Source organism: Staurois parvus, unplaced genomic scaffold, assembly GCF_062004578.1.
Source record: "Staurois parvus isolate SC_StPar_1 unplaced genomic scaffold, SC_StPar_1.0 ptg000642l, whole genome shotgun sequence".
NCBI lineage: Eukaryota > Metazoa > Chordata > Amphibia > Anura > Ranidae > Staurois > Staurois parvus.
Window position 1 is genome coordinate 16,892 of NW_028318438.1, and position 24,995 is coordinate 41,886.

Below are 24,995 nucleotides of genomic sequence, written 5' to 3' on the forward strand. Positions count from 1 at the left end.
TAAAAAGGTAATGGAACTTTATAATAATAAATGGCTTCATATGATGATCATTATCCTTCAATAAAAGAGCATTTTCTGGCATGATCAGTCATTATCAATATTTCACAATTTCTGCCAGGGTATGCAAACTTTTGAGCACAGCTGTAACTATTTAGTCTCTTCCTTTCAATCTTACATTGGTGACAAGGACACTTAAATATATGAAACATTTACAGTGCTACATTTCAAATAATTTCTTAGCCAACTTAAGAAAGCAGTTGTACAGATCTGCGTGCGCTTACCTGACAAGTCACTGCCAACGTGTGGCACAGCTGAGTCTTTCCTGTGCGGAACTCTCCAAACATCTCAGTAATTGACCCCGTTTCAATACCCCCTGGTTAAAATAAATAAATAAGTACACACAACCAATTTTAAACACAACACACTGTATTCATTTCTGGAAAATGATCAAATTACTCCATTCAAGAAGAAAATGTGTGAACCTTGTAGTAACTTGTCCAGCTCTTTGGAGCCTGTTGTAATCTGTATAATTTCAGAACGTCTCTGGTGGAATTCTGTTGCTGTAGTAAATCCCATTGGAACAAGTTTAGCAGCCTCTGCCTTCAGGGGGGGGAAAAAAAAAAAAAAAAAAAAAAAGCACAACTGTATTTGCAAATTGTTTTTTTAGAAGTTTGAAATCAGTATTACATACAGTATGTTTAAGGAATAAAACTCCATGAGAAACAATATTTTCCCCATGCAGGGCTGTGTTTTTTTTTTTTTTTAATAAATCACAAAGGTTTGTAGCTGCAGTGCTATGTGACTAAACAGGAGATCAAAGCTGCAGAAAAACTAAAGCTCAAAAAAATGATAGGCAGGGAGCATATTTGTCATCTAAGGAGTGGAGGAGCAGAACAGTGGAAGTTACAGCCACAGCAGAAAGCACTCTGCTGCATCAGTGTTGCTGAAAACATCTGACACATACTGCATATTGGAAATTTCACTTCATTGCTGAGACATTCCATTATATGGGAATGAGCAAACAGATTTTAACATCTGCAATCCTTTAAACCAATTTCGGCCCAATCCAATCTATAATATTGCTCATTTCAAAACACACCTCCTTTTATATCATCATTACAAGAGGTTAAGAGTTACTTCCCTGTAACAACATGGTTCTGGTCAGCGTTTTCCAAGAAAGGAACGATGATGGTGTCTGACTTACTAGGATTTTGTCAGCTTTGGCCTCACTAATGCCTTTAATATTAAGAAGTTCCTTCTTTGGCGCATAAGCAACGGCTTCTACCGTATGGAATCCAGCCTCTTCCAGTTTCTTCACATCATTTGCATTGATTCCACATTGCTAGACAGAAAAAAAACAAAAATAAAAAAGTGAAATAACTGAACTAAAGGGAAAAAAAAAAAAAAAATTTGTAAAATATTTACGGTGAATGAATTTTGCTGGGTGAAGCAGCCAAGGGTGTTGCACAAGAGAACAAAAAGGACATACTCCTGGCAATACTTGATTTCATGCCAACATATAAACCGGATATATAGAACAAGTCAAAAACTGCCACATACCCATTTTGTTATGGCAGTCATAATTTTTTCAAAACAAATTAAAAATGAAAAAACCAAACTAGAATTCTGTGCCAAGATGGTCATACAGTATATACACAACTGTTTATGTAGCCCATTTCACTTCACAGATGTTCAACAATTTAATGCAGTTACATGCAGTATGAACTCATCTCCATAGAACAGAATAAAATGCACATTGCATACACAGACCTGACGTATCCACATTTTTACAAGCTGCTCTGTGGCTCACTGGTTTGGGGACATGTGTGAAGACTGGCGGGGGAGGGGGTCTGGGGTAGGTGAGCAATAAGGCAAACTGTAAAATCAGTGTAACAACCAAAAGTCCGGTTACACTGTAAAGGATTTTTAAAAACTAAACTTATTGGCACCCTTTTGGTCTGTTACATTTACCATTGGAAGTGTTTTGTTATATGCAAAAGTAGCCTTGTCAGAAATTATGGAGCAGATAAAACTTCCTGTGCTCTCCAACTCTACATTGTTTAGTTACAACCCGAATTCCAAAAAAGCTGGGGCTCTGTGTAAAATCTACATGAAGAGTATGCAATGATTTGCAAATCTCAAACCCATATTTTATTTTCACAATAGAAAACATATCAAAATGTTTATTCTCCAATAGTTTTTATTTAAATATTTCAAGTTAAAAATAGTGCAAAAAGACAAAGTCGAACAGCACCAAAGAACACCTGGTTGAAAAAACAGAAATACCTTAGAAAACCAGAAAATCTATAGAATAAATAACTCAGTAGATCAAATAGAAAGTTCCCAGCAATAAATCCCCCATGTACAGGGGAAGCAGTAGTAAGAAACACATGGATCGCACAGAACAAGCATTGTAGAAAACATGACAAATATTGTAGAAGGAATAAGAAAAACTCAACTAGCACCAGAAAACAGACAAAAGACAGTAAAAAGTGAGAAAAAGAGAACAAGAACGAGAGAAGAAAGTCAAATCGGGAAGTATCAAGGCACGGAAATGTATTGAATCCACGGGTCCCACGTTTTATCAGATTTGTTAGTATTATTGTGTAGAACACAGGTGTGTCATTAATCATGATCCAATTTAATTTGTGCTTAAACATAGTCAAGTAGAATAATTGACCTCTTCCAATATTTAGCATATAGTGATTCTCGCTACTAACAGCATTTAAGTAAGCAATTTATTCGGTATTATAAGTGGAAATTTATGGAAGAGAGCCATCTCCGGGACCCTACAAACATTCACCCCGTCACCGTGTAAATAAGGTTAAACATGCGAATCCAAAATCTAGTTTCTATCGGACATCAAACGTGGAACATAGAACCCATCTGGCAGCAACACCGAAAGCACATTGCTGAGGCCGTCCTCATTGCATCCTGGCCGTCCAGGTTGGGACGAGGTACCATCGCAATAGTGTTTTATAGTTTGCTTCAATTAAGGCAGTATTGATGGAAACTTTAGATAAATGCCAGGGCTATGTCTTGCCAATCAGATAGATCATAATTAACAAGGTCTCATCCCCATTGATCCATATAGGGAAGTTTACAGCTTGGATCAGTAAGAAGGGCGTACACCATAGAAATACAGCCTCTAGAGAGATTTGTATTCTGTAGTTCGAAATTGGCAAGAATGGGTGGTCCATCTAGTAGTATAACTTTCGAGCGGATAAAAGAGCCGATTTGATTATATCTAAAGATTTCAGTGGGGGGGCATCTGCAGTTTCTCTTTTAAGTGCTGGAGAGGGTAAACTAAGGCACCCATGAGGTAGTCTCCTATCCGTAGTAACCCCTTGTTGATCCACCACTGGAATGGGGCTGGAACCAGACCACGTACAAATTCAGGGTTACAAAAAACAGGGGCTAAAGGAGTATGAAAGGAGGCTAATGATTTAATAGAAACCCAGAGGGGAGAAGATCCTTTAGCAGTAGTATAGGCCAATTGTGCAATTTGGGCAGCTTGGAAATATGCATGGAGATTAAGAAGGCCAATCCCAATAAAGTCTTCTATTGTTTAAAACAAAACAAAGCACCTCTGCCTGTAGGTGTTACAACTCACGTCTTGGTATCGGTAACGTCCTAAAAAAGTAAAACATTTGAGGCAAAAACGTCATTTTAATAGGGTTGATCCTGCCAAACCAAGATATAGTGTAAGCAGCCCAACGACGAAGATCCTCCTTAAGTTGTTTGAAAACGGGGATATTTCGCTTGGTATAGGGTCTCAATCGAAGCTGTCAAGTTAACCCCTAAATAGGGTAAAGACCTGTGGGCCCATTGAAAGTCATATATATAGTTCAAAGCTGTTGCTCCAATGAAGAGGGTAATGAAACATTAAGAGCTGTCTTTTTATGAGAGTTTAAAGTCAGCCCAGAAAGTTCAGAGAAATGACTCAAAAGATAATAGATTACAGTATTTTCTGGTGTATAAGACTACTTTTTATACTTAAAAATATACCCCAAAAATTGGGGGTCGTCTTATACGCAGAGTATAAAATGTGAACCTTGAGTTTGTTTGGGTCAAGCTGACTGTGTGGTAGTACTGTACATACAGTATACCGTGCTGAGCCAAGCTGGCTCAAAACAAATGTCCCTATGACAGATTAATCTGTCAGCCCGCTGGATGTGCGGTATATACAGTATACTGCGCTGAGCCAAGCGGTTTCAAAACATACCGGTACGTCCCTACTGTAAGCAGCCCGCTGGATGCGTGTATGTACGGTAGCTGCGGCTACATACAGTATACACTGGGCCAATCACGGCGAGTGATGTATTCTACTAATACAAAGCCTGCTCGGATTGGCCGAGTCAGAGAGGTGGGCTGATGATGTCACAACCTCAGCCAATCCGAGCAGGCTTTGTATTCATTAGTAGAATACATCGCTCGCCATGATTGGCCCAGCGTATACTGTATGTAGCCTCAGCTACTGTACATACACACATCCAGCAGTCTGATTACCGTAGGGACGTACCGGTACGTTTTGAAACCGCTTGGCTCAGTATACTGTATATACCGCACATCCAGCGGGCTGACAGATTAATCTGTCATAGGGACATTTGTTTTGAGCCAGCTTGGCTCAGCACGGTATACTGTATGTACATTACTGCATATCCAGCGGGCTGTATATATACTGTATGTAGCCGAAGCTACCATATTACCGCACATCCAGCGGTAACCATCCGATTTGGAATTTGATCCATATGATGGCTGTCTTACAAATGTATCACAAGATGTCATTCATGATGTCAGAGGATGAACATGAGGATTTTGAAGGATTTTAAAGTACCGGTAAGTCATAAGCATTTCAATTAAAAAATCTGATGTTTTTAAATGGTGTTGCCTCGGAAGGGGGGTAGTCTTATACGGCGAGTATAGCCCAAAACCTATGTTTTAACTGGAAAATAGGGGGTTGTTTTATACACCCAGTCGCTTTATACGCCGGAAAATACGGTAGGTAAAGTGGTCAGAGGGGATGTAACATACATGAGAACATTGTCAGCAAATAATGCGTATTTATGTTCCTGATGACCACAGTGGACCCCGTGGATTCCAGAATGAGAGCGGATCGCCATAGCTACGGTTTCTATTGCCAATGCAAAGAGCAGTGGGGAGAGTGGGCAACCTTGTCTAGTGCCGCGTGTTGAAGGACGACTGCAATAGTGTAAGAAATGCAGGACCAAATCCAAAAGCTCGCAAGACAGTAAACAAATACTCCCAGGTTAAGCAATCGAAGGCCTTATGGAGGTCCAAAAAAAAAAAAAAAGAAGAAAGCTTTGATTTCTGCTGTTCACTCTAATTGGGATGCCCCTCTTTCTTGGGAATTGCTGCTATGGACCTACGAATCTGGTCCAACATTTGGCGACCAGATATGAAACCTGATTGGTCTTTGTGAACATACTGCGCCAAAAAGGAATTAAGACGCAGAGCTAAAAGTTTTGTCAGGAATTTTGGTCACAATTTATTAGCGCATATCAGTAGCGTTCTGATTAGGTTTAGGGAAAAAGAGAATATAGGTTTTATTTTCATCTAAAGGAATCACACCGTTTTCTCTCAAGGAATTGAAGTAAAGAGCCATATGAGGGAGAAGTTGTTCAGAGAAGGTTTTATAGTATAGTAAACATTCAGTAAACAGTCGGGGCCCGGGGACTTGTATGATGTTAGCATTTTAAGACGGGGGGCACAGTCAGACGGGGGTGCAGTTCTCTGCGCGAGTGTGTTTGATGCTGGAGTGTGATGCTGCAGTTGAACATAGCAGTTTAACTAAAGCAAGATATTTCAAACAGCAGGAAGATACAACAAAGAACTCTACTGCACACTGGATGGACTGCAAGCAAACACCCTAGGAAACATCTCCTACAAGTCTGATTGCCACTCCTTGTACCTTTTAATATGCCAGCTCTACTCCTCCTTTTCATATTACTATCCTGTATTCCCAAAACCTCTTTTACCCCTCTGCTCCAGCCCAAAGCTTATACATCTCACCTGCACTGCTACCATCTCCCTACTACTACTCTCTTCACCTCCTAATACTTTACTCACCTGCTGAGCCAAACACCAGGACTGGAAGGCATGTGCACTCGTACACATCCCGCTCCCACCTTACTTTCCTCACCCTCCTTCTCCTAACCTCTGGGAATATCTCCCCAAACCCTGGTCCTCCACTATCTCACCCCCACACCAGGCATCCTCTTTCCTCCAGGAATAGCTGCAAGCCGCTTAATTTAATATCAATCCCCGCACTCCTAAAAACCACACTCCTTTTTCATGTGCACTCTGGAATGCCCACTCTGTCCGTAATAAGCTCACCTCTGTCCATGACCTTCTTGTCTCCCGCTCCCCTAACCTACTAGCAATTACAGAAGCCTGGCTTCAAGCATCAAATTCTGCTTCTCCCACAGCACTTTCCTATGGAGGCCTTCTTTGACCTCACTCACCCAGACCCAGTGGTCATAAAGGTGGTGGAGTTGGTTTGCTTCTATCCCCACTGAGCACCTTTCCAGTCCTCCATAACCCTCCCTCTCTATCCTTCTCTTCTTTCGAGACTCACTGCATCTGGCTGTTTTCTCCCATTTCTCTGAGGATTGCAGGGATCTACCGACCTCCTGGACTGAAGTCCCGCTTTCTTGAGGACTTCTCTGCCTGGCTACCCGACTTTCTCTCTTCTGAAATACCAAACTATCATTCTTGAAGATTTTAACATCCCCATTAATGTGAACAACCCAGCTACATCCCAACTCTTCAACCTAACCTCATCTTTTGTCTTAACACAATGGACAGTCCTCCACTCGCTCTGATGGGTATACATTAGACCTGGTTTTCTCTCATCTTTGCACTCCCTACAACCTCACAAAACACCCCCTTTCCTCTCTCTGATCACAATCTCATCACCTTCAGTCTCCTTGTCTTCAAACGCTTACCCCTCCAAGCAGCAAACAATTACCAGTAGAAACCTTCACAACTTTAACCCTTCTCTTTTGTACTCTGCAACTGACCGCCTCTATGACAGAATCTCTCCCTGTCCTGCCCTGGCCACTGCTGTCTACAATTTATTTATTATTTATTTATTTATTTATCGAGTTTATATAGCGCCAAAGGGTTTGCTCAGCGCTGTACAATAGAGGGGGGACAATACATGAAACAGTACAGTAACATCAAACAGCACACAAGGGGTAAGAGGGCCCTACTCTTTCGAGCTTACAATCTAGGAGGGAGGGGGTAGAGGTACAGGAGGAAATGGCTGTGGGGGATGGAGTGGAAGGAGGAGGGAAGGGCAGCGGCTGTTAGGTGAGGGTGGGGTAGGCTTCCCTGAAGAGGTGGGTTTTCAGGGAGCGCCTGAAGGTGAGGAGGGAAGGTGACAGTCTGATGGGTTGGGGTAGTGAGTTCCAGAGGATGGGGGAGGACCTGGAGAAGTCTTGCAGTCGTGCGTGGGAGGAGGAGACCAGGGAGCAAGATAGAAGGAGGTCCTGTGAAGAGCGAAGGGTACGGGTAGGGTGGTATCTGGGAATCAGGTCGGTGAGGTAGTTAGGGGCAGTGTTGTGAATGGCTTTATAGGTCAGAGTGAGCAGTTTGAATTTAATGCGTTGGGCAATGGGGAGCCAGTGGAGGGAGAGGCAGAGGGGGGTGGCAGAGGTGGAGCGGCTGGTGAGGTGGATGAGTCTGGCAGCTGAGTTCAGGATGGTCTGAAGCGGGGTGAGTTTGCACTGGCGTAGGCCGGTGAGGAGGGAGTTGCAGTAGTCAAGGCGTGAGATAATCAGGGAGTGAACGAGTAGTTTAGTGGTGTCTGGGGTAAGGAAGGAGCGTATCTTGGAGATGTTCCGGAGGTGGAGCCTGCATGAGTTTGTGAGAGATTTGATATGAGGTTGAAAGGAAAGGTTTGAGTCCAGAATGACGCCAAGGACCTTGGCTTGCGGGGCGGGATTGATGGTGGTGTTGTTGGTAGTGATGGAAAGGATGGGGGGGGGGGCACGGGAAGGGGGAAAGACGAGAAGCTCGGTTTTGGAGAGGTTGAGTTTGAGGAAATGGAGCGACATCCAGTCAGAGATGTCGTTTAGGAGGTGAGTGATGCGGGCGGAGAATGTGGGGGTGAGGTGAGGGGTGGATAGGTAGATTTGAGTATCATCAGCATAGAGGTGGTAGTTGAAGCCGTGGGAGTGTATGAGTTTGCCAAGGGAGGAGGTGTAGATGGAGAAGAGAAGGGGTCCAAGGACAGAGCCCTGGGGGACCCCAACAGAGAGGGGGAGGGAAGAGGAGGTGGCGCCGTTGTAGCAAACGCTGAAGGAGCGTTGGGATAGGTAGGAGGAGAACCAGGAGAGAGCGGTGTCTCTGATGCCAAGGGAGAGTAGTTTATTAAGGAGGAGGGGGTGGTCGACTGTGTCAAAGGCCGCAGAGAGGTCTAGGAGAAGGAGGACAGAGTAGTCGCCTTTGGCTTTGGCGGTTAGTAGATCGTTGGTGATTTTGAGGAGGGCAGTTTCGGTGGAGTGTAGGGGACGGAAGCCGGACTGTAGTGGGTCAAGGAGGTTGTTGTCAGTTAGGTGGGCGCTTAGGCGATCGTAGACCAAGCGCTCAAGGAGCTTGGACGTGAGTGGCAGTAGGGAAATTGGTCTGAGGTTGTTGAGGTCAGTGGAGTCCAGGGAGGGCTTTTTGAGTATGGGGGTGATGTGCGCATGTTTTAGGGGGGAGGGGAAGACGCCAGTAGCGAGGGAGAGATTGAAGATGTGGGTAAGGGAGCGGATGAGGGAAGAGGGGGGTGACCGGAGGAGTTGAGAGGGGATAGGGTCCAGGGGGCAGGTAGTGAGGCGGGCTTCTGAGAAGACTCTGGTGACTTCCTCAGTGGTAGTAGGGCTGAAGGAGTGCAGTGATGGGGGGGTTACGGTAGGCAGGGCCTTGGGTGTGGTGGGGGGCAGTGCCGTTGCAAGGTCAGAGGAGGGGAGAGATGAGAGGGTGATGGAAGGGGGGAGGCTAGATGGGGAGGTAGACTGCAAGTTGACTATGTCCTTGCGGATTGCGTCAATCTTGCTATGGAGATGAGTGGCAATCTCGTGGGCGGTAAGTGAGGTACTGAGTGGAGGAGGGGGGGGAGAGAGCAGGGAGTTGAAGGTGGAGAAGAGTCGGCGAGGGCAGTTAGAGAGGGTGTTGATCAGGTCAACGAAGTAGGCCTGCTTGGCGGCGTGGAGGGAGGAGGTGTAGGTGAGGAAGGCAGATTTGTAGAGGGAGAATGCATGAGGGGACCTGGTTTTGCGCCATAGTCTCTCCAGCGCACGACTGCGACGTTTGAGGCATTTAGTGTGGTCGTTCTGCCATGGTTGGAGCGGTCTGGGTTTGATGTTGCGTGTGGTTAGGGGTGCCAGAGAGTCTAGGGTGGCTGATAGTGAGTCGTTGTACGCGGTGGTGGCTAGGTCAGGACATGACAGTGGAAGGATGCTGTCGTGCAAGCGGTCGGCAGCCGAGTGGAGGGGGGCCGGGTGCAGGTTGCGGAGGTTGCGGCTGGTGATGGTTTGGCGCACTGGGGGGGGGGAGTTAGGGGAAGGGGAGATGGAGAACGTGAGGAGGTGGTGGTCGGAGAGAGGGAAGGGGGTGTTAGTGAAGTGGTTAAGGGTACAGAGGTGGGAGAAGACGAGGTCCAGGGTGTTCCCATTGATGTGGGTGGAGGATTGAGTGTGTTGTGTGAGCGCGAAGGAGGTGGTTAAGTGGAGGAGTCGAGAGGTAGCTGGGGTGTTGTCGTTGATGGGGATGTTGAAGTCCCCGAGGATGATGGTCGGTAGCTCAGAGGAGAGGAAGAAGGGAAGCCAGGCGGCGAAGTCATCCAGGAAGCGGGCTATGGATCCGGGGGGCCTGTAGATCACTGCGATCCTTAAGGGGGTGGGTGAGAAGAGCCGGATGCAGTGAGCCTCGAAGGAGGAGAAGGTTAGGGAGGGGGGGTTAGGGAGGACCTGGAAGGTGCTCAGCGGTGATAGGAGCAGGCCGACACCACCACCTTTGTGACCGCTCAGTCTTGGTGAATGGGACCAGATGAGACCTCCATGAGAGAGTGCCGCAGGGGAGGTAGAGTCGGTGGCCTGTACCCAGGTTTCGGTGATGGCTAGGAGGTTGAGGGAGCGGGAGATAAAGAGGTCATGGATGGCAGTTAGTTTGTTGCAAACCGAGCGGGCGTTCAGAAGTGCAACCGAGAGAGGGGGGATGGATGTGGGGAGGAGGTGCACAGGTATGAGGTTGAGGGGGTTGCGGCGGCTGGCGGGAGCAGGGGGGTCCCTGGAGGGGGGGAGAGGTGGTGAGGGGCCAGGGTTCGGGGAGATGTCCCCAGCGGATAGGAGAAGGAGAAGGGTGAGGAGGGTGGCATGGGAATGGGAGGTGCAGGAGCGTGTGGGTCTGGTAGTGGTGGCACGTGGGTCGACCGAGGAGTGGAGTACCAGGAGGAGGTGGTGAGTGCCGTAGTGGGGAGAGGGCAGAAGTGAAGGGGCAATGTAGAGCCGTTTTGGGGGGGTGGGCGGGTAGAGGGAGGCGATTTTTGGGATGGAGGAGAGGAAAACGAGGAGGAGAAGTGCAGGTGGCATGCTGGGGTGAGTGCAGTGCTGTTCGGGTCAGGGGAGGTGAAGGGATACGGGTCAGGGCGAGGTGATGTGGAGAGTCTATATCACCGTGGAGGAGTCCACTAGAGTCCTTCTGTAGGGGGAGAGTGGGAGTAGAGTCCAGCAGCTGGCTGGCTGCAATCTGTGGGTGCAGTATGCTGGCGTCCGAGGGGGCATCAGTGGGTCTGGTGGATCGGCGAGTGGAGGGGACGTAGGGTGCGATGTTGGGGGGCGTTGGCAGGCAAGGCGTCTGGTGATGCTGGCGGCTCGGTGACTGGAGATTCGCTGGGTGGTCCGGGTGATTCGCTGGGCGACGTCTCGATTCGCTGGGCGACGTCTCGATTCGCTGGGCGACGTCTCGATTCGCTGGGTGGTCCGGGTGTTGGGTGACCAGAGGTGGTAGCTGGGTGCCCGGTAGCTGGGTGCTGGGTGTCCAGGGGTGGTAGCTGGGTACCCGGTAGCTGGGTGCTGGGTGTCCAGGGGTGTTAGCTGGGAGCTTAGACTTCGAGTTGCCAAGCAAAGGCCAAGAGATGGGAAGGACGGGAGAATCCTCATCAACAATGCATTGCAATATCTGGAACGGCATTAAAGACCCATGGTTTTTCGGAATCCCCTCGATGCAGGTAGCGGAGGTGCGGCGTTGTCCTGGAAAGGTTCCTGGTCTGGGGCTGGCTGGTGCAGGGTGGCCCGCAGGGTGCTGGGAGGCCTGAAGCAGTTCCCATGCAGGGTCGCCGGGTGCGAGCAGCTGGGTGCCCCGAGGTGGCGGCTGGGTGCCAGGTGGTCTGGGGTGGTCCCAGAGCTAGGGAGGGCTCCAGGGAGACCGTGAGGCCGTGCCGGTTCCTGGTGGTCCAGGGTGATCAGCAATGACCCAGGGCTGATGGGGAGGGCCCTGGGCAGGCAGGCAGGTCGGCGGGACCCGGTGGGCAGAGCGGTGACGGTCCGGGTAGATGTCCGGCGATCCGGTCCGATCGCGGCTCGGCCGCGGCCAAAATCGAGGCCGCGGCTTCGGGTGCGCGGGTAGGCCGCGATTTCCGGGGCTCCGGGAAAAGGTCCAGAAGTGGTCCCTGGTGGTCAGGCTGGGCCGGGAGTGTCTTAGGGGCCCCGCTGGGTTCCGCTGCGGCCCGGATGGCAGCGGATTGGGGCTAGGAGCGCAGGAGCTCCTAAAGCGTGTCTGCTCCCGCCGCCATCTTGAAATACAACAGTTCGCTTTCATCCACATTAGACTCACTTGCTCCTCTAACTACACCAAGCATCAGGCACGACCATTACAACCTTGGCAGACTGACCACACCAGAAATATTAAGTGACATAGTCGTGCGCTGGAGCGATTGTGGCGTAAAACCAAATCACACCAAGCTTTCACCCGATATAAATCTACTTTAACATACAAGTCCTCCCTTCATGCTGCCAAACAAGCCTACTTTGTCACTCTCATCAATAGCTTATCATCCAGTCCTCGTCGTCTCTTCTCTACTTTCTCCATCTCCACCCAGTAACTCACTCACTGCTTACGAGATTGAAAATCATTTCAAAAAGATTGATGCAATTCATAGGGGCATCTCTACTGCACAGACATCCATCCCACTTAGCATACCTTATACTAAACCTCCCTCAACACTTTCCTCTTTTGACCTTGCTCTACTGAAGAGGTCACTAAGGTTTTCTCAGAAGCCGTCTCACTACCTGCCCCCTGGATCCTGTCCCCTCTCAACTACTACAGTCACCCTCTTCTTCCATCTTATGCCCTCTCACTCACATCTTCAATCTCTCCCTCTCCAATAGTGCCTTCCCCATCCCTCTAAAGCGTGCACACATCACTCCAATACTTAAAAAGCCCTCCATGAACCCCACAAACCTGAACAACTTAAGACCCATCTCCCTGCTCCTGTTTACCTTTAAACTCTTAGAATGCTTAGTCTACAATTGCCTGAGCTCCTACCTCGCTGACAACAATCTTATTGACCCTTTACAGTCTGGCTTTTGCTCATTACACTCCACTGAAACTGCCCTACTAAAACTCACTAATGATCTACTAACTGCTAAAACCAATGGCCACTACTCGGTACTCTTACTACTTGACCTCTCTGCAGCTTTTGATACGGTCGACCATCCCCTCCTCCTCAAAAAACGCCACTCTCTTGGCCTGCGAGACTCTGCTCTCTCCTGGTTTTCCTCCTACCTATCGCAGCACTCCTTCAGCGTTACCTCTAACTCTGGCTCCTCCTCTCCACTCCTTTCTATAGGGGTCCTTCAAGGATCTGTCCTTGGACCCCTTCTCTTCTCCATCTACACCTCCTCCCTTGGTCCCTTGATAAACTCCCATGGCTTTAAGTACCATCTCTATGCTGATGACACAAATATTTCTACTCTTCACCTCACCCCTTCAGTCTCCTCTCACATTACTAACCTACTAAGTGACATATCGGCATGGATGTAACTCCACTTCCTCAAACTCAATCTTTCTAAAACTGAGCTCTTAGTATTCCCTCCAGCCCGTGTCCTCTCCTCTGACTTCTCCATCAAGATCAATTACAATCATCATTCCTTCCCCTCATGCCAGGGTACTAGGTGTAATCCTAGACTCCCATCTGTCCTTTCAGCCCCAAATCCAATCGCTGTCCAAATTATGTAGACTTCACCTCCGCAACATCTCCCAAATACGGCAGTTTTTAACCTCGGAAACTACTAAGCAACTTATTCACTCCCTGGTTATATCTCGCCTTGACTATTTTAACTCCCTCCTCATCGCAGGCTATCCCCTCTTCAGTCTATCATGAATGCTGCTGCCAGACTCATCCACCTTACTAACCGTTCTGTATCTGCCACCCCTCCCTGCCAATCCCTCCACTGGCTTCCCATTACCCAACGGGAATTTTATATTCAAACCATTAATAACATATAAAGCCATTTATAACTCTGCCCCAAATTACATCAATCTTGTCTCCAAACTATACCCTCTGCTCCTTGGACGACCTCCTGCTCTCTAGCTCCCTTGTCTCCTCCTCCCATGCTCATCTCCAGGACTTCTCCAGAGCTTCCCCCATCCTCTGGAACTCTCTACTACAATTTATCAGACTATTTCCTACTTTTCTCACTTTTAGGTGGTCTCTGAAAACCAATCTCTTCAGGGAAGCCTATCCTGCCCTCAGCTAATAATGGAATCTTCTACTCCTCCTACCAATCCATCCCCCCCAGTTACTACCTTTTGTACCACTAGCCCCTCCCTCTTAGATTGTAAGCTCCAAGGAGCAGGGCCCTCCTAACCATATTGTATTGAACTGTATTGTCTCCCGTTAGATTGTAAACTGCTGAGCAAACTGATGGCACTATATAAATCCTGTATAATAATAAACTTTACCAAGCTCCTCATTAGTTATAGGTTGTTCCATAAGTTCCCTGTGGGTTTCAGCAAAAGATGGAAGCTGCAAGGGTCACAAAAAAATCTTGAAGCATAGAATGCTCAACAGGCTCGGGTTGACTGTATAAGATAGCATAGAAATTATTAAATTCCTGATGGATCTTCTGAGGATCCTGTGATATATGACCTCCCGAGAGCCTAAGCTTAGGAAGCGCCAAGTATGCTTGGGGGAAAGTTTACACGCCAAGAGAACCCAGTTTGTCTCGCCATGTGATGAATTTATGGTTCCTCCATCGTAGCTGTTTTTCCGCTTTTGTGGTGAGACAGATGATCTAAACGAGCCTGATGCACCTTAAGTAACAAGTCTGGGGTTGGAGCAATTTTGTGTTGGGCCAGTAAAGCCTCCATATCAAAATGTTTAAACTGAGAAAATGGACCATTTAAATAATAGTAATAAAAAAAAAAAAAATTGTGTCCCTTTGAAATTGTTGGCATCAACACATCTCAAAGTTGAGAAAGGGCAACAAAAAGATGGCAAAGTACAACCCCAAATCCAAAATATTGTGAATACAATATGGGTTTCTGAGAGTTGCAAATCATTGTATTCTGTTTCATGTAGATATTAGTGTCCCAACTTCTTCGGTATTGAGTTTGTACATTGCATCAGTTATCTCCGAGGACTACAGAAACCCACCCCTCTATAATGGAGAAAAGGAGAAGAGGTTTCCGTAGTCCTTCCAGTTTTCCTGGTACAGTAGGATGAATGAGCATGGTCACCCTAGGACCCTAGGTGTGTGTGTTTTTTTCCTTTTGTCTATATGGTAGATCTCTTCCATCTAATTTATATATTTCACCCTGCCCAACCAGTTCTTCATTGTTGGAGGCTCCTGTACCTGCCAACATTTAGGAATAAGCCCTTTAGACGTACTAATTAGATGGTATAACACTATTCTTATACTGCTTCACTGGTACTTCTGTCCTATAAAACAAATACACCCACGGAACCTTCTGTATAGTTGTCCCCAATATCTCTTGTATAAACTGGATTACATCTTGCCAAAACCCCTATATTTTTGGACAGTCTGACCATATATGTGCCATTGTTCCCCTAGCTCCACATCCCCTCCAACACAACAGTGAGACTTCTACTTGTTGTTTATGTAGAACAAGCGGTGTCAAATACCACCTCGTAAACTTTATAATTAATTTCCACCATGTTCATGTTAATCACCCCATGTGTTAATTTAAACATTTTATTTTTCTGTGATTCATTCAATTTTGTTCCCAGTTCCCTTTCCCATTTCTCTAAGAACAGCGGAGGACCTCCCCCCTCTCCCCCATTCAACAAGAATCTTATATATCCCAGAAGTAATGTGTTTTGGTGACATACAATCTATTGGCCGTTTAACTGCTTGCCGTCCAGCCACTGTAGAAAAATGGCCACAAGGTGGCACCACTGGGCAAAATAGTTTTAAAACGTCATTTTGCAAAACAGGTAGGGGGCGCGCAGCGGGTGTCAATCACCGGGTCCTGGCCGGTCATTACCCGCCGGCTCCCTGCGATTGCCGGCAAACAGTGACACAGAGCACAGCTGCATTGTTTACAGCTCCTGGTCAGCTCCTAAAACACTGATCCTGAGAGAGGAGTTTTTCTCTTGGGATCAGCCTGTTCCTGTGAAGCACACACCCCCGCCCCCTAGTACAAAACACTCCCCTCACAGTTAACCCTTTCATTGCCTAAAAAGTTAACCCCTTCCTCCCCAGTGCCATTAGTACAGTGTCAGTGGTTTTTTTTTTTTTGCACTGATCACTGTATTGGTGTCACTGTAGATGTCAGTGACCCCAAGTCAGTTCCACCCCAGTGGAAAAACGTCCGCCGCAGTCCTGCCATAAGTCGCTGATCACCGCCATTAGTATAAAAAAAAAAAAAAAATCCAAGTATCTTTCCCGCCATTTGTAGACGCTATAAAACTTTCACGTAAACCAAATTTACACGTATTGGAATTTTTTTTTTTTGTGCAAAGACATGTCGCAGAATATATTTTGGCCGAAATTTATGCCGAAATTTGATTTTAAAATTTTTTTTACTGGACATGTTTTATAGCAAAAAGTCCAAAATATTGTTTTTTTTTCCCTCAAAATTGTCAGCCTTTTTTTATAGCGCAAAAAAGAAAAAAGAAAAAAAAAAAAAAACAAATGCACAGGCGATCAAATACCACCGAAAGAAAGCTCAATTCGTGGGGGAAAAAAAAAAAAAAAAAAAAAAGGACATAAATTTAATTTGGGTGCAGTGTTGCATGACTGCGCAATTGCCAGTTAAAGTAACGCAGCGCCATAACACAAACCGCCCTATAGCAGAAATACTGCTACAGGGCGGCATGGGTGCGCAACGATTTGCACTCCTGCGGTTTTCACGTCCCTCCCAGATAGCGTCAGATTGCCCATCAGTACACCAGTCATCACATTTAACCCCTTGATTGCCAGGAGCACGCTCATGCACAATAAACCTCCATTGCTAGTATAGTGTCTGAACGGGTCAATATCTTTGATCAGATCAGCACTATACCAGCGATCACATTCGTACAGTGTCCTCAAAAACGCAGCGTTAGCGGGCTCAGCAATGGCACCTGCCAACACCTGTGTTTAGCCCCTACGATTACCCCCCCCTTCTCCCCCAGCAAGTGCAGTGTCAGTAGGTCATTGTCACTTGATACATTGCACACAAAACCGCAGTGTTGGCAGAATCAGGCCTGATCTGTTAGCACTTGTAGGTAAATTTTGAGGACTCTCATATGCAGCAGGAGTACTAGTGCCAGTACTAGTGCCGCGCTACCTTTTGGTGAACTGGCAAGTACTAGTGGCCTAGAACATCCTGGTCTTTCACACACCTCTTAGATTGTAAGCTCCCAAGATCAAGGCCCTCCTAACTCTCTTGTATTGAACTGTTTTGTTGCTGTATTGTCTCCTGTTATACTGTAAAGCGCTGCCCAGGCCATTTTTCAGGTTTCAGCGCTCACACTTTGAATGATAATTGAATGACAATTGTGCAGTCATACAACATTGTACCCAAACTAAAATTTTATCATTTTCTTCACACAACTAGAGCTTTCTTTTGGTGGTATTTAATCACCACTGGGGTTTTTAATTTTTTGCTAAAATTAACAAAAAAGACCGAAAATTCGTGATGGGGCTCAAGTATATTTAGGGTGGAATATGTAACGTGTTCCAGCCACTGACCCATTTGGGCAGACATACTGACAGGTCGGCAGGAGACTTGCATGGCACCAGTGATCTGATGATCACTGGTGCATTGCTTTACAGGCTCCTGCAACCAAAAAATAATAAATGCACATTTTTTACTTGAAAAAAAAATAAAAATGTGCATTTATAACTGTTGGTCAAAAGGTGAACTTGTCCTTGAAAGTAAAAAAACCTTCAGCCTTTAGAACCAGTTTAAGGTTGCAAGCCTGGTCCTAGAAAATACTGGAGCTGAAGACGAACACTTTCATTGTTCTCCATAGCCAAGCCCAATCCATGAAAAACACTAAATACGATCTTTGAAAACCTGCACATGCTAAGGCAGCAAAAAGGTGAATTTGACGTTTCTCATATATTTACAAAAGTGATTTAAAGGTAGAGGTGTATTATTTAATATGAAACTTTCCTTTTAAGAATAAGCTGATAATTAAAAACATTTTTTATTTAGTTTTAAATTAAAACACACTTTTTTTTTGTTTTGAATGAATCTGGGAAGAGTAAACACTTCTTTACAATTGTTATAGCTGTTCTTAACATAGACTTTCCACCTTGACAAGGTCTGCTTATTCCAAGGGGTCCATTCCCCCTAAAACACTGCTGAAAAGCTCCTTTGAGGGAGGAGGGGGTGTCAGAATATTTAAATGTACTCGCCATGTCAACACAAAATGCAGAAAGTTTATGTGCTACTGCTGTGAAAGCCCCTAGCACACTATAAAGGTAACCTAAGCACACCTATTAGCACAATGGCAACGTTCTAATTTCCTCAGAGGAAGCAAACCTTAAGAAGTAAGCATCATTTTAGAGAATTGCAGGGTTACCTGTCAAATACCATGAACAAGACGGTACTGTAAAAAGCTTTGGCGCTGTGCATACTTTACCTCGAGCCTGGATATTGGTTGAGGCCCAAAGGCTTCCTCTTCAGCAGATGCTTCATATTGTGCTTGCATGGCCATTTTTCTTTAATGAAGCTGAATGCAAATGTTAAATGTCAGTAAAATCTATTAATAGACATTTATAGAACTACAGAGTAAATAGAAGAGATAGCCACTTCACTGTGGAGTCATTTCATTAATGAAGTTAACAATTAGAAAACACAGCTATGGCCTTGCTCAACAGTTTATGGCCTTGTGTTGACAAGAATTCATTGACAGGTGACCTCCTTCAATTGGGTTTTTCCTTCCCCCAAGACTTGCATAGAGATGAAAAACCTGTCTGATGAGAACTAAAGCCACAGACCCTCAAATCACAAAGATGGCAGCAAAAACTTCATCAAATGCCCATGCTTATCGAACATTGTAAAAGTAAAAAATTAGTGATATGACCTTCATGAAGGCATAACTGTTAGGGGAACCTGTGTCAACTTCTCATAGTACATCAATGTGATCAGTAAGTTTAATATATGAGAAAATACATGTAAAGTAGGTGCCATACCTCGTGCCAAGTCACACCAGCAATAACTTTGCTTGTGGGAAATCACCAGCAACAGGATCTCTAAGGGTTCATTTACACAACCCCTGTTGAGCTGTGTTGAGCAGGGTTGCTCAGCGCAGTCCCAATGTACTGCATTATGTCATTTTGTAACACCACCTTGCTATGCATGTGAGTAAAATGTAATTTTGTAGCATTTCAATAAAGTTTAAAAGAGTAAACAATGCAACATGTGTGCAATACAGAAGGCACACCAGCAGGCGTAAGCATCTGGTCACATGGCCCTATGAACTTGCTCCCTCGCTGGCCAAAGCACTGTATCATTTTGGTTGCAAGAAATGGAGGAATGCCATAGAAGCAGACCAGTATCCTTGTGGCCATACACTAATAAATTTTTGAACGAATGTTCCTGCGAACATTCATATGCAAAATCTCGGTTAAAAAAATAATAATTTTATATAATTTATGTAGCAGGTTGAAATTGAGCTACTGCCCTGGACAGGAGGGTTAGTATTAATGATTTTCCCAGGTCTTTTGCTTAGCGGGTTTCTTTGGGTCTGACCCACTGGTGACCTGGGGTTCGCCCCAGACACTGGAGAATGCGCCTAAGGGACCTACTGCTACAGGGTGGCAGGGCTGCGAAAATTATATATATATATATATATATATATATATATATATATATATACACACACACACATATACACACACATACACATACATATATATATATATATATACACACACACACACATATATACACATATATACACACACACACACACACATACATGTACACACACGTGATCTTGTACTTCCAGGTAAGGCGGGTACACGTACCGCTCTGCCCGCCTGACCATTGGCGGCTACAGCTGTCAATCACTGAGTTCTGGTGATTCTCTGCCGGCACCCAGCGAACGCCAAGGAACAGTGACAGGGGAGAGGTCTGTGTGTAAACAACGCAGATCTCTGCCCTTTCAGCACCGGCATGCTGCTTTGTGCTGCTCTGATGGCAGAGCAATACAAAGCAGTATGTTTCCTAGAAAAACACACAGTAAAACCTTTGATCACCCCAGTGGCAGTTAGTCTTTCTCCCCCCATGTCAGAATGCCCACCACAAAAAAAAAAAAAAAAACACACACCACCAAATTTCCAGTATATATACACCGCCATTTGGAGTTTACATTCACGTAAACTAATTTACATGACATGTAGAATTCATTTTGGCCTAAAATTTATTATGAAATTTGATCTTTCACTGGATATATTTTATAGCAAAAAGTTAAAAAATGTTTTTTTTCCCCCACAATTGTTAGGCTTTTTTTGATTAAAAAATAAATAAATGCACAAGCAATCAAATGTCACAGAAAGAAAGCTTTATTTGTGGGGGAAAAAAAAAAAGAACATAAAATTTAATTTGGGTGCAGCGCTGCATGACCGTGCAATTGTCAGTTAAAGTAACGCAGTGCCGTATCGCAATAAGTGGCCTGGTCAGGAAGGGGGGGGGGAAATCCTCTGGAGGACAAGTGGTTAAAGGAGTGCAATGCAAGTAACTGGCGCACTTCTACAGCTTTGGGTCACTAGTACATTAGAGTATAAGGGGACAGCACTTAAGAGTCATCATGGTGTAGTACAGTGAGTGGTTACCATGAGTAAACAGAGGTCTACATTTAATGCAGCCTGTTGGTAGCGTGTACCTGTTGCTGATGGAACGGCCTCTAGCAGCGAGGGAGATGTCGGTACTCCTTCTGCCAAATGTCTCTCTTCCATAGCAATGGGAGAGAACTCATACTGCAGAGGTCCCCATCTTGTACAGAGGTATGGAAGATCAAGAGTCAAGTTAGGTGCACGGCAGGGCCCACTGGAAAATGCTGGATAGGTGGCCGTGGACAAGGCTCAGCATGTCTCCCCTGACTGCAAATTACAATGGAAGGATGTACATGTACATAGGGACTCAAGCATTAACTGGAGGACAGGTGTGTGTAATGAATATATACAGTGAGGAACAGAAGTATTTGAACACCCTGCGATTTTGCAAGTTATCCCACTTAGAAATCATGGAGGGGTCTGAAATTAGATTGTAGGTGCATTCCCACTCTGAGAGACAGAATTAAAAAAAAAAAAAAAAAATTCAGGAAAATCACATTGTATGATTTGTAAAGAATTTGTCTTGCACTGCTGAACATAAGTATTTGAACACCTGAGAAAATCAGTGGTAATATTTGGTACAGAAGCCTTTGTTTGCAATTACAGAGGTCAAACATTTCCTGTAGTTCTTGACCAGGTTTGCACACACTGCAACACGGATTTTGGCCCACTCCTCCACACAGATCTCCTCTAGATCTGTCAGGTTTCGGGGCTGTCGCTGAGCAACACGGACTTTCAGCTCCCTCCAAAGATGTTCTACTGGATTTAGGTCTAGAGAGTGGCAAGGCCACTCCAGAACCTTGATATGCTTCTTACAGAGCCACTCCTTGGTTATCCTGGCTGTGTGCTTCGGGTCATGGTCATGTTGGAAGACCCAGCCACGACCCATCTTCAATGCTCTGACTGAGGGAAGGAGGTTGTTGCTCAAAATCTCACAATAAATGGCCCCATTCATCCTCTCCTTATACAGTGCAGTCGTCCTGTCCCCTTCGCAGAAAAGCACCCCCAAAGCATGATGTTACCACCCCCATGCTTCACAGTAGGGATGGTGTTCTTAGGATGCAACTCATCCTTTTTCCTCCAAACACGACGAGTGAAGTTTAGACCAAAAAGTTCTACCTTGGTTTCATCTGACCACATGACTTTCTCCCATGCCTCCTCTGGATCATCCAGATGGTCATTGGCAAACTTCAGACGGGCCTGGACATGTGATGACTTGAGCAGGGGAACCTTCCGTGCAATGCATGATTTGAAACAATGACGGCGTAGTGTTCTACCGACAGTGACCTTTGAAACTGTGGTCCCAGCTCTCTTCATGTCATTGACCAACTCCTCCCTTGTAGTTCTGGGCTGATTCCTCACCTTTCTTATCAGTGATACCCCACGAGCTGAGATCTTGCATGGCGCCCCAGTCCGAGGGAGACTGACAGTCGTCTTTAGCCTCTTCCATTTTCTAACAATTGCTCCAAAAGTTGATCTACTTTCACCAAGCTGCTTGGCAATTGCCCCGTAGCCCTTTCTAGCCTTGTGGTGGTCCACAATTTTGTCTCTGGTGTCTTTTGACAGCTCTTTGATCTTGCCCATGGTAGTAGTTGGCGTCTGACTGTGGGATGGACAGGTGTCTTTAAAGAGCTCAGACAGGTGCTACTAAGTTAGATTAATGAGTGGAGTAGAGGTGGACTTTTTAAAAGGCACAGTAACAGGTCTTTGAGAGCCAGAATTCTTGCTGTTTCTTAGGTGTTCAAATACTTATGTTCAGCAGTGCAAGACAAATAAATTCTTTAAAAATCATATAATGTGATTTCCTGAATTTTTTTTAAATTCCGTCTCTCAGAGTGGGAATGCACCTACAATGTGAATTTCAGACCCCTCCATGATTTCTAAGTGGGAGAACTTGCAAAATCGCAGGGTGTTCAAATACGTGTGTGTTATTTATTATACACACACACGTGTATGTTAAGGGATTCTAAGTAATTTTCTAGCAAAAATTACCAATATAAACTTATAAACAAAACATCCCAGGAAATGTTTAGTGTTAAACCCTTGCCCTCTATAGGATTTCCCCCCCTTCCTGACCAGACCAATTTTTTGCAATACGGCTCTGCGTTACTTTAACTGACAATTGCGCGGTCATGCAGTGCTGCATCCAAATGAAATTACATCTTTTTTCCCCCCCAACAAATAGAGCTTTCTTTCTGTGGTATTTGGTCACCTCTGCGGTTTTTATTTTTTGTGCTATAAACCAAAAAACTGACAATTTTGAAATGGGAAAAAAATGATTTCTGCTATAAAACATATCCAGTAAAAAAATGTACATGATCAAATTTCGTCATAAAATTAGGCCAAATTGTGTTACCTCTTTGCTAAAAGAAAAAAAATCCCAATACGTGTATAATAATTGGTTTATGTGAAGGTTATAGCATCTACAAATGGTGGTATATATACCGGAATTTATTTTTTCTATACTAGTAATGGCAGCAATCAGCGACTTATAGCGGGACTGCTGATCCTGGGCTCACACTGATGCAGAAATCGCACCGGTTTCCGCATGAGAAATCCACACTGCAACATAATCGCACCCCATTCATGTGAACCGCTGCAGGTGTGTATGTTAACAACACCCTGAAACACTGTAGAATCTGATCACATGAGTATGAATACCCATGCGTTTCAATTCTAGTACAGACAAGAAAAAGAGTCCCTGACCTTTTTAGTGCGGATGCAGTGTGATTTGTGCCATACAAAATGTTTAGCTGAAATTGCATCACACAGAAACCGCATGTGATTTGCGCAGGAATGTGGTGCAGTTCCTGTGTGAATCACATGCAATATGCAGCACTGCAGCTCAAAGTGACATGTCACGTGCACACCTGCAGTCATGGAGTGTTTCCATATTTTTGTCCAACCCTCATAGTGCAGCACCATATACCCAGCTGTACACACTCCGGTCTGTAGGGGGCGCTCCTACCCTCACTAGTTACCTAATGCAGAAGCGGCCTCTGTGTGGCGTAGAAGCTCCAGCCTCTCCCTATGTGTGTCCCCTCAGTATACGGACTTCTGCCTGAATCCCCCCAGACACAGGAGAGCCGGGGAAGAGCGGACCGTGTCATGTCATAGGGCCGCATACTCACCGTCTCCACACAGTCCGGGCCACACCGACCCACTCCCGCCGACCCCTTCACCAGACACGGATCAGCGGGACCCCAACCTGTACGAATATCCCGCCAAACCAGGCATGACGCGTCACACGCCCCGCCTCCAGCGTTCACTTCCGAGACAGGAAGGGGCGTTTCGGAAGCGATGTGATTGTGCAGCGAGCTCTCCATGGCGATCTGTGTTTTAGCCTGAGATCCTGTGTGCTGCCCAGGAGCATGATGGGAAATGAGGGTATAAACCTGTCTACACCAATCACCGAACGGAGCCATATGTTGCCGCTTACCTGTCGTCATGGTGCCTGTGTTAGCGTTCAGCATGGTCTCTTGTGTCCCCTCATTAGGCTGGGTCCACTGTATTGTGACAAGTGTGGGGACACCTGACTGTACACACAGGAACTGTAATGGCATCCCAGGCTTAGGTGTCCTTTTATCATGCGGAGGTAAATGACAGCTGCTCAGATCTCCAGCATTCCCAGAGGAGACAGTTCTCTGAATGGCATTTTATGATGTGTAGATGACTTCTCCGAATGAGGAGAGAAGCCATCTACAAACACTAGAAAATGGCTGCTGTTCCTATAATCCCGCGAGATATAGTGAGATTCCAGTAAGACATCAAACACCGTTTATTAAGCAGCGGGAAATTATCTCTGCTTAGTTTGCGGTTCCCCCCAATTGTCCACCTCTGGGCTGCAGAATCTGGAGGGAGAACATATTGCCAGTGAAGGGCTGACATCGCTCCTTCATATACTGGCCATGTGTGCTGAGATGATCAGCGGAGAACATGTTATCCACTGATCATCTCTGTTTCCTAAAGCATTAATGATCTGAGATCAGCAACTATCCTTAGGATCACCGCTGATCTCTGTTTCATAAAAGGACACCTTAGTCTGTAGGGTTCAATATTGAGTTGGCCTGCCCTTTGCAGCTATAACAGCTTCAACTCTTCTGGGAAGGCTGTCCACAAGGTTTAGGAGTGTGTCTATGGGAATGTTTGACCATTCTTCCAGAAGCGCATTTGTGAGGTCAGGCACTGATGTCATGAGAAGGCCTGGCTCACAGTCTCCGCTCTAATTCATCCCAAAGGTGTTCTGTTGGGTTGAGGTCAGGACTCTGCGCAGGCCAGTCAAGTTCCTCCACCCCAAACTGGCTCATCCATGTCTTTTATGGATATTACTTTGTGCATTGGTGCGCAGTCATGTTGGAACAGGAAGGGGTCATCCCCAAACTCTTCCCACAAAGTTGGGAGCATGAAATTGTCCAAAATGTTTTGGTATGCTGACACCTTAAGAGTTCCCTTCACTGGAACTAGGGGGCCAAGCCCAACCCCTGAAAAACATCCCCACACCATAATCCCCACTCCAACAAACTTTACACTTGGCACAATGCAGTCAGGCAAGTACCGTTCTCCTGGCAACCACCAAACACAGACACATCCATCAGAATTCCAGAGAAGCATGATTGATTGGTCACTTCAGAGAACATGTCTCCACTGCTCTAGAGTCCAGTGGCAGCGTGTTTTACACCACTGCATCTG

At 45.7% G+C, this 24,995-nt stretch overlaps 1 protein-coding gene across 1 annotated transcript in view; it reads right to left on the minus strand.

Moving 5' to 3' along the window:
• RAD51 (RAD51 recombinase) overlaps positions 1-23,611 on the minus strand; it is a gene marked incomplete at its 3' end in the record, with an annotated part of 39,293 nt that extends 15,682 nt beyond the window's left edge. Inside the window, exons 1-5 of the mRNA XM_089693936.1 lie at positions 23,438-23,611; positions 18,110-18,199; positions 1,205-1,342; positions 483-600; positions 282-373 (exon numbers count right to left, since the gene is read on the minus strand). Of these exons, the coding sequence (XP_089550062.1) occupies positions 282-373; positions 483-600; positions 1,205-1,342; positions 18,110-18,184 (423 nt within the window). The remainder of the gene's footprint in view (positions 1-281; positions 374-482; positions 601-1,204; positions 1,343-18,109; positions 18,200-23,437) is intronic.
• Positions 23,612-24,995: the final 1,384 nt, after the last annotated feature.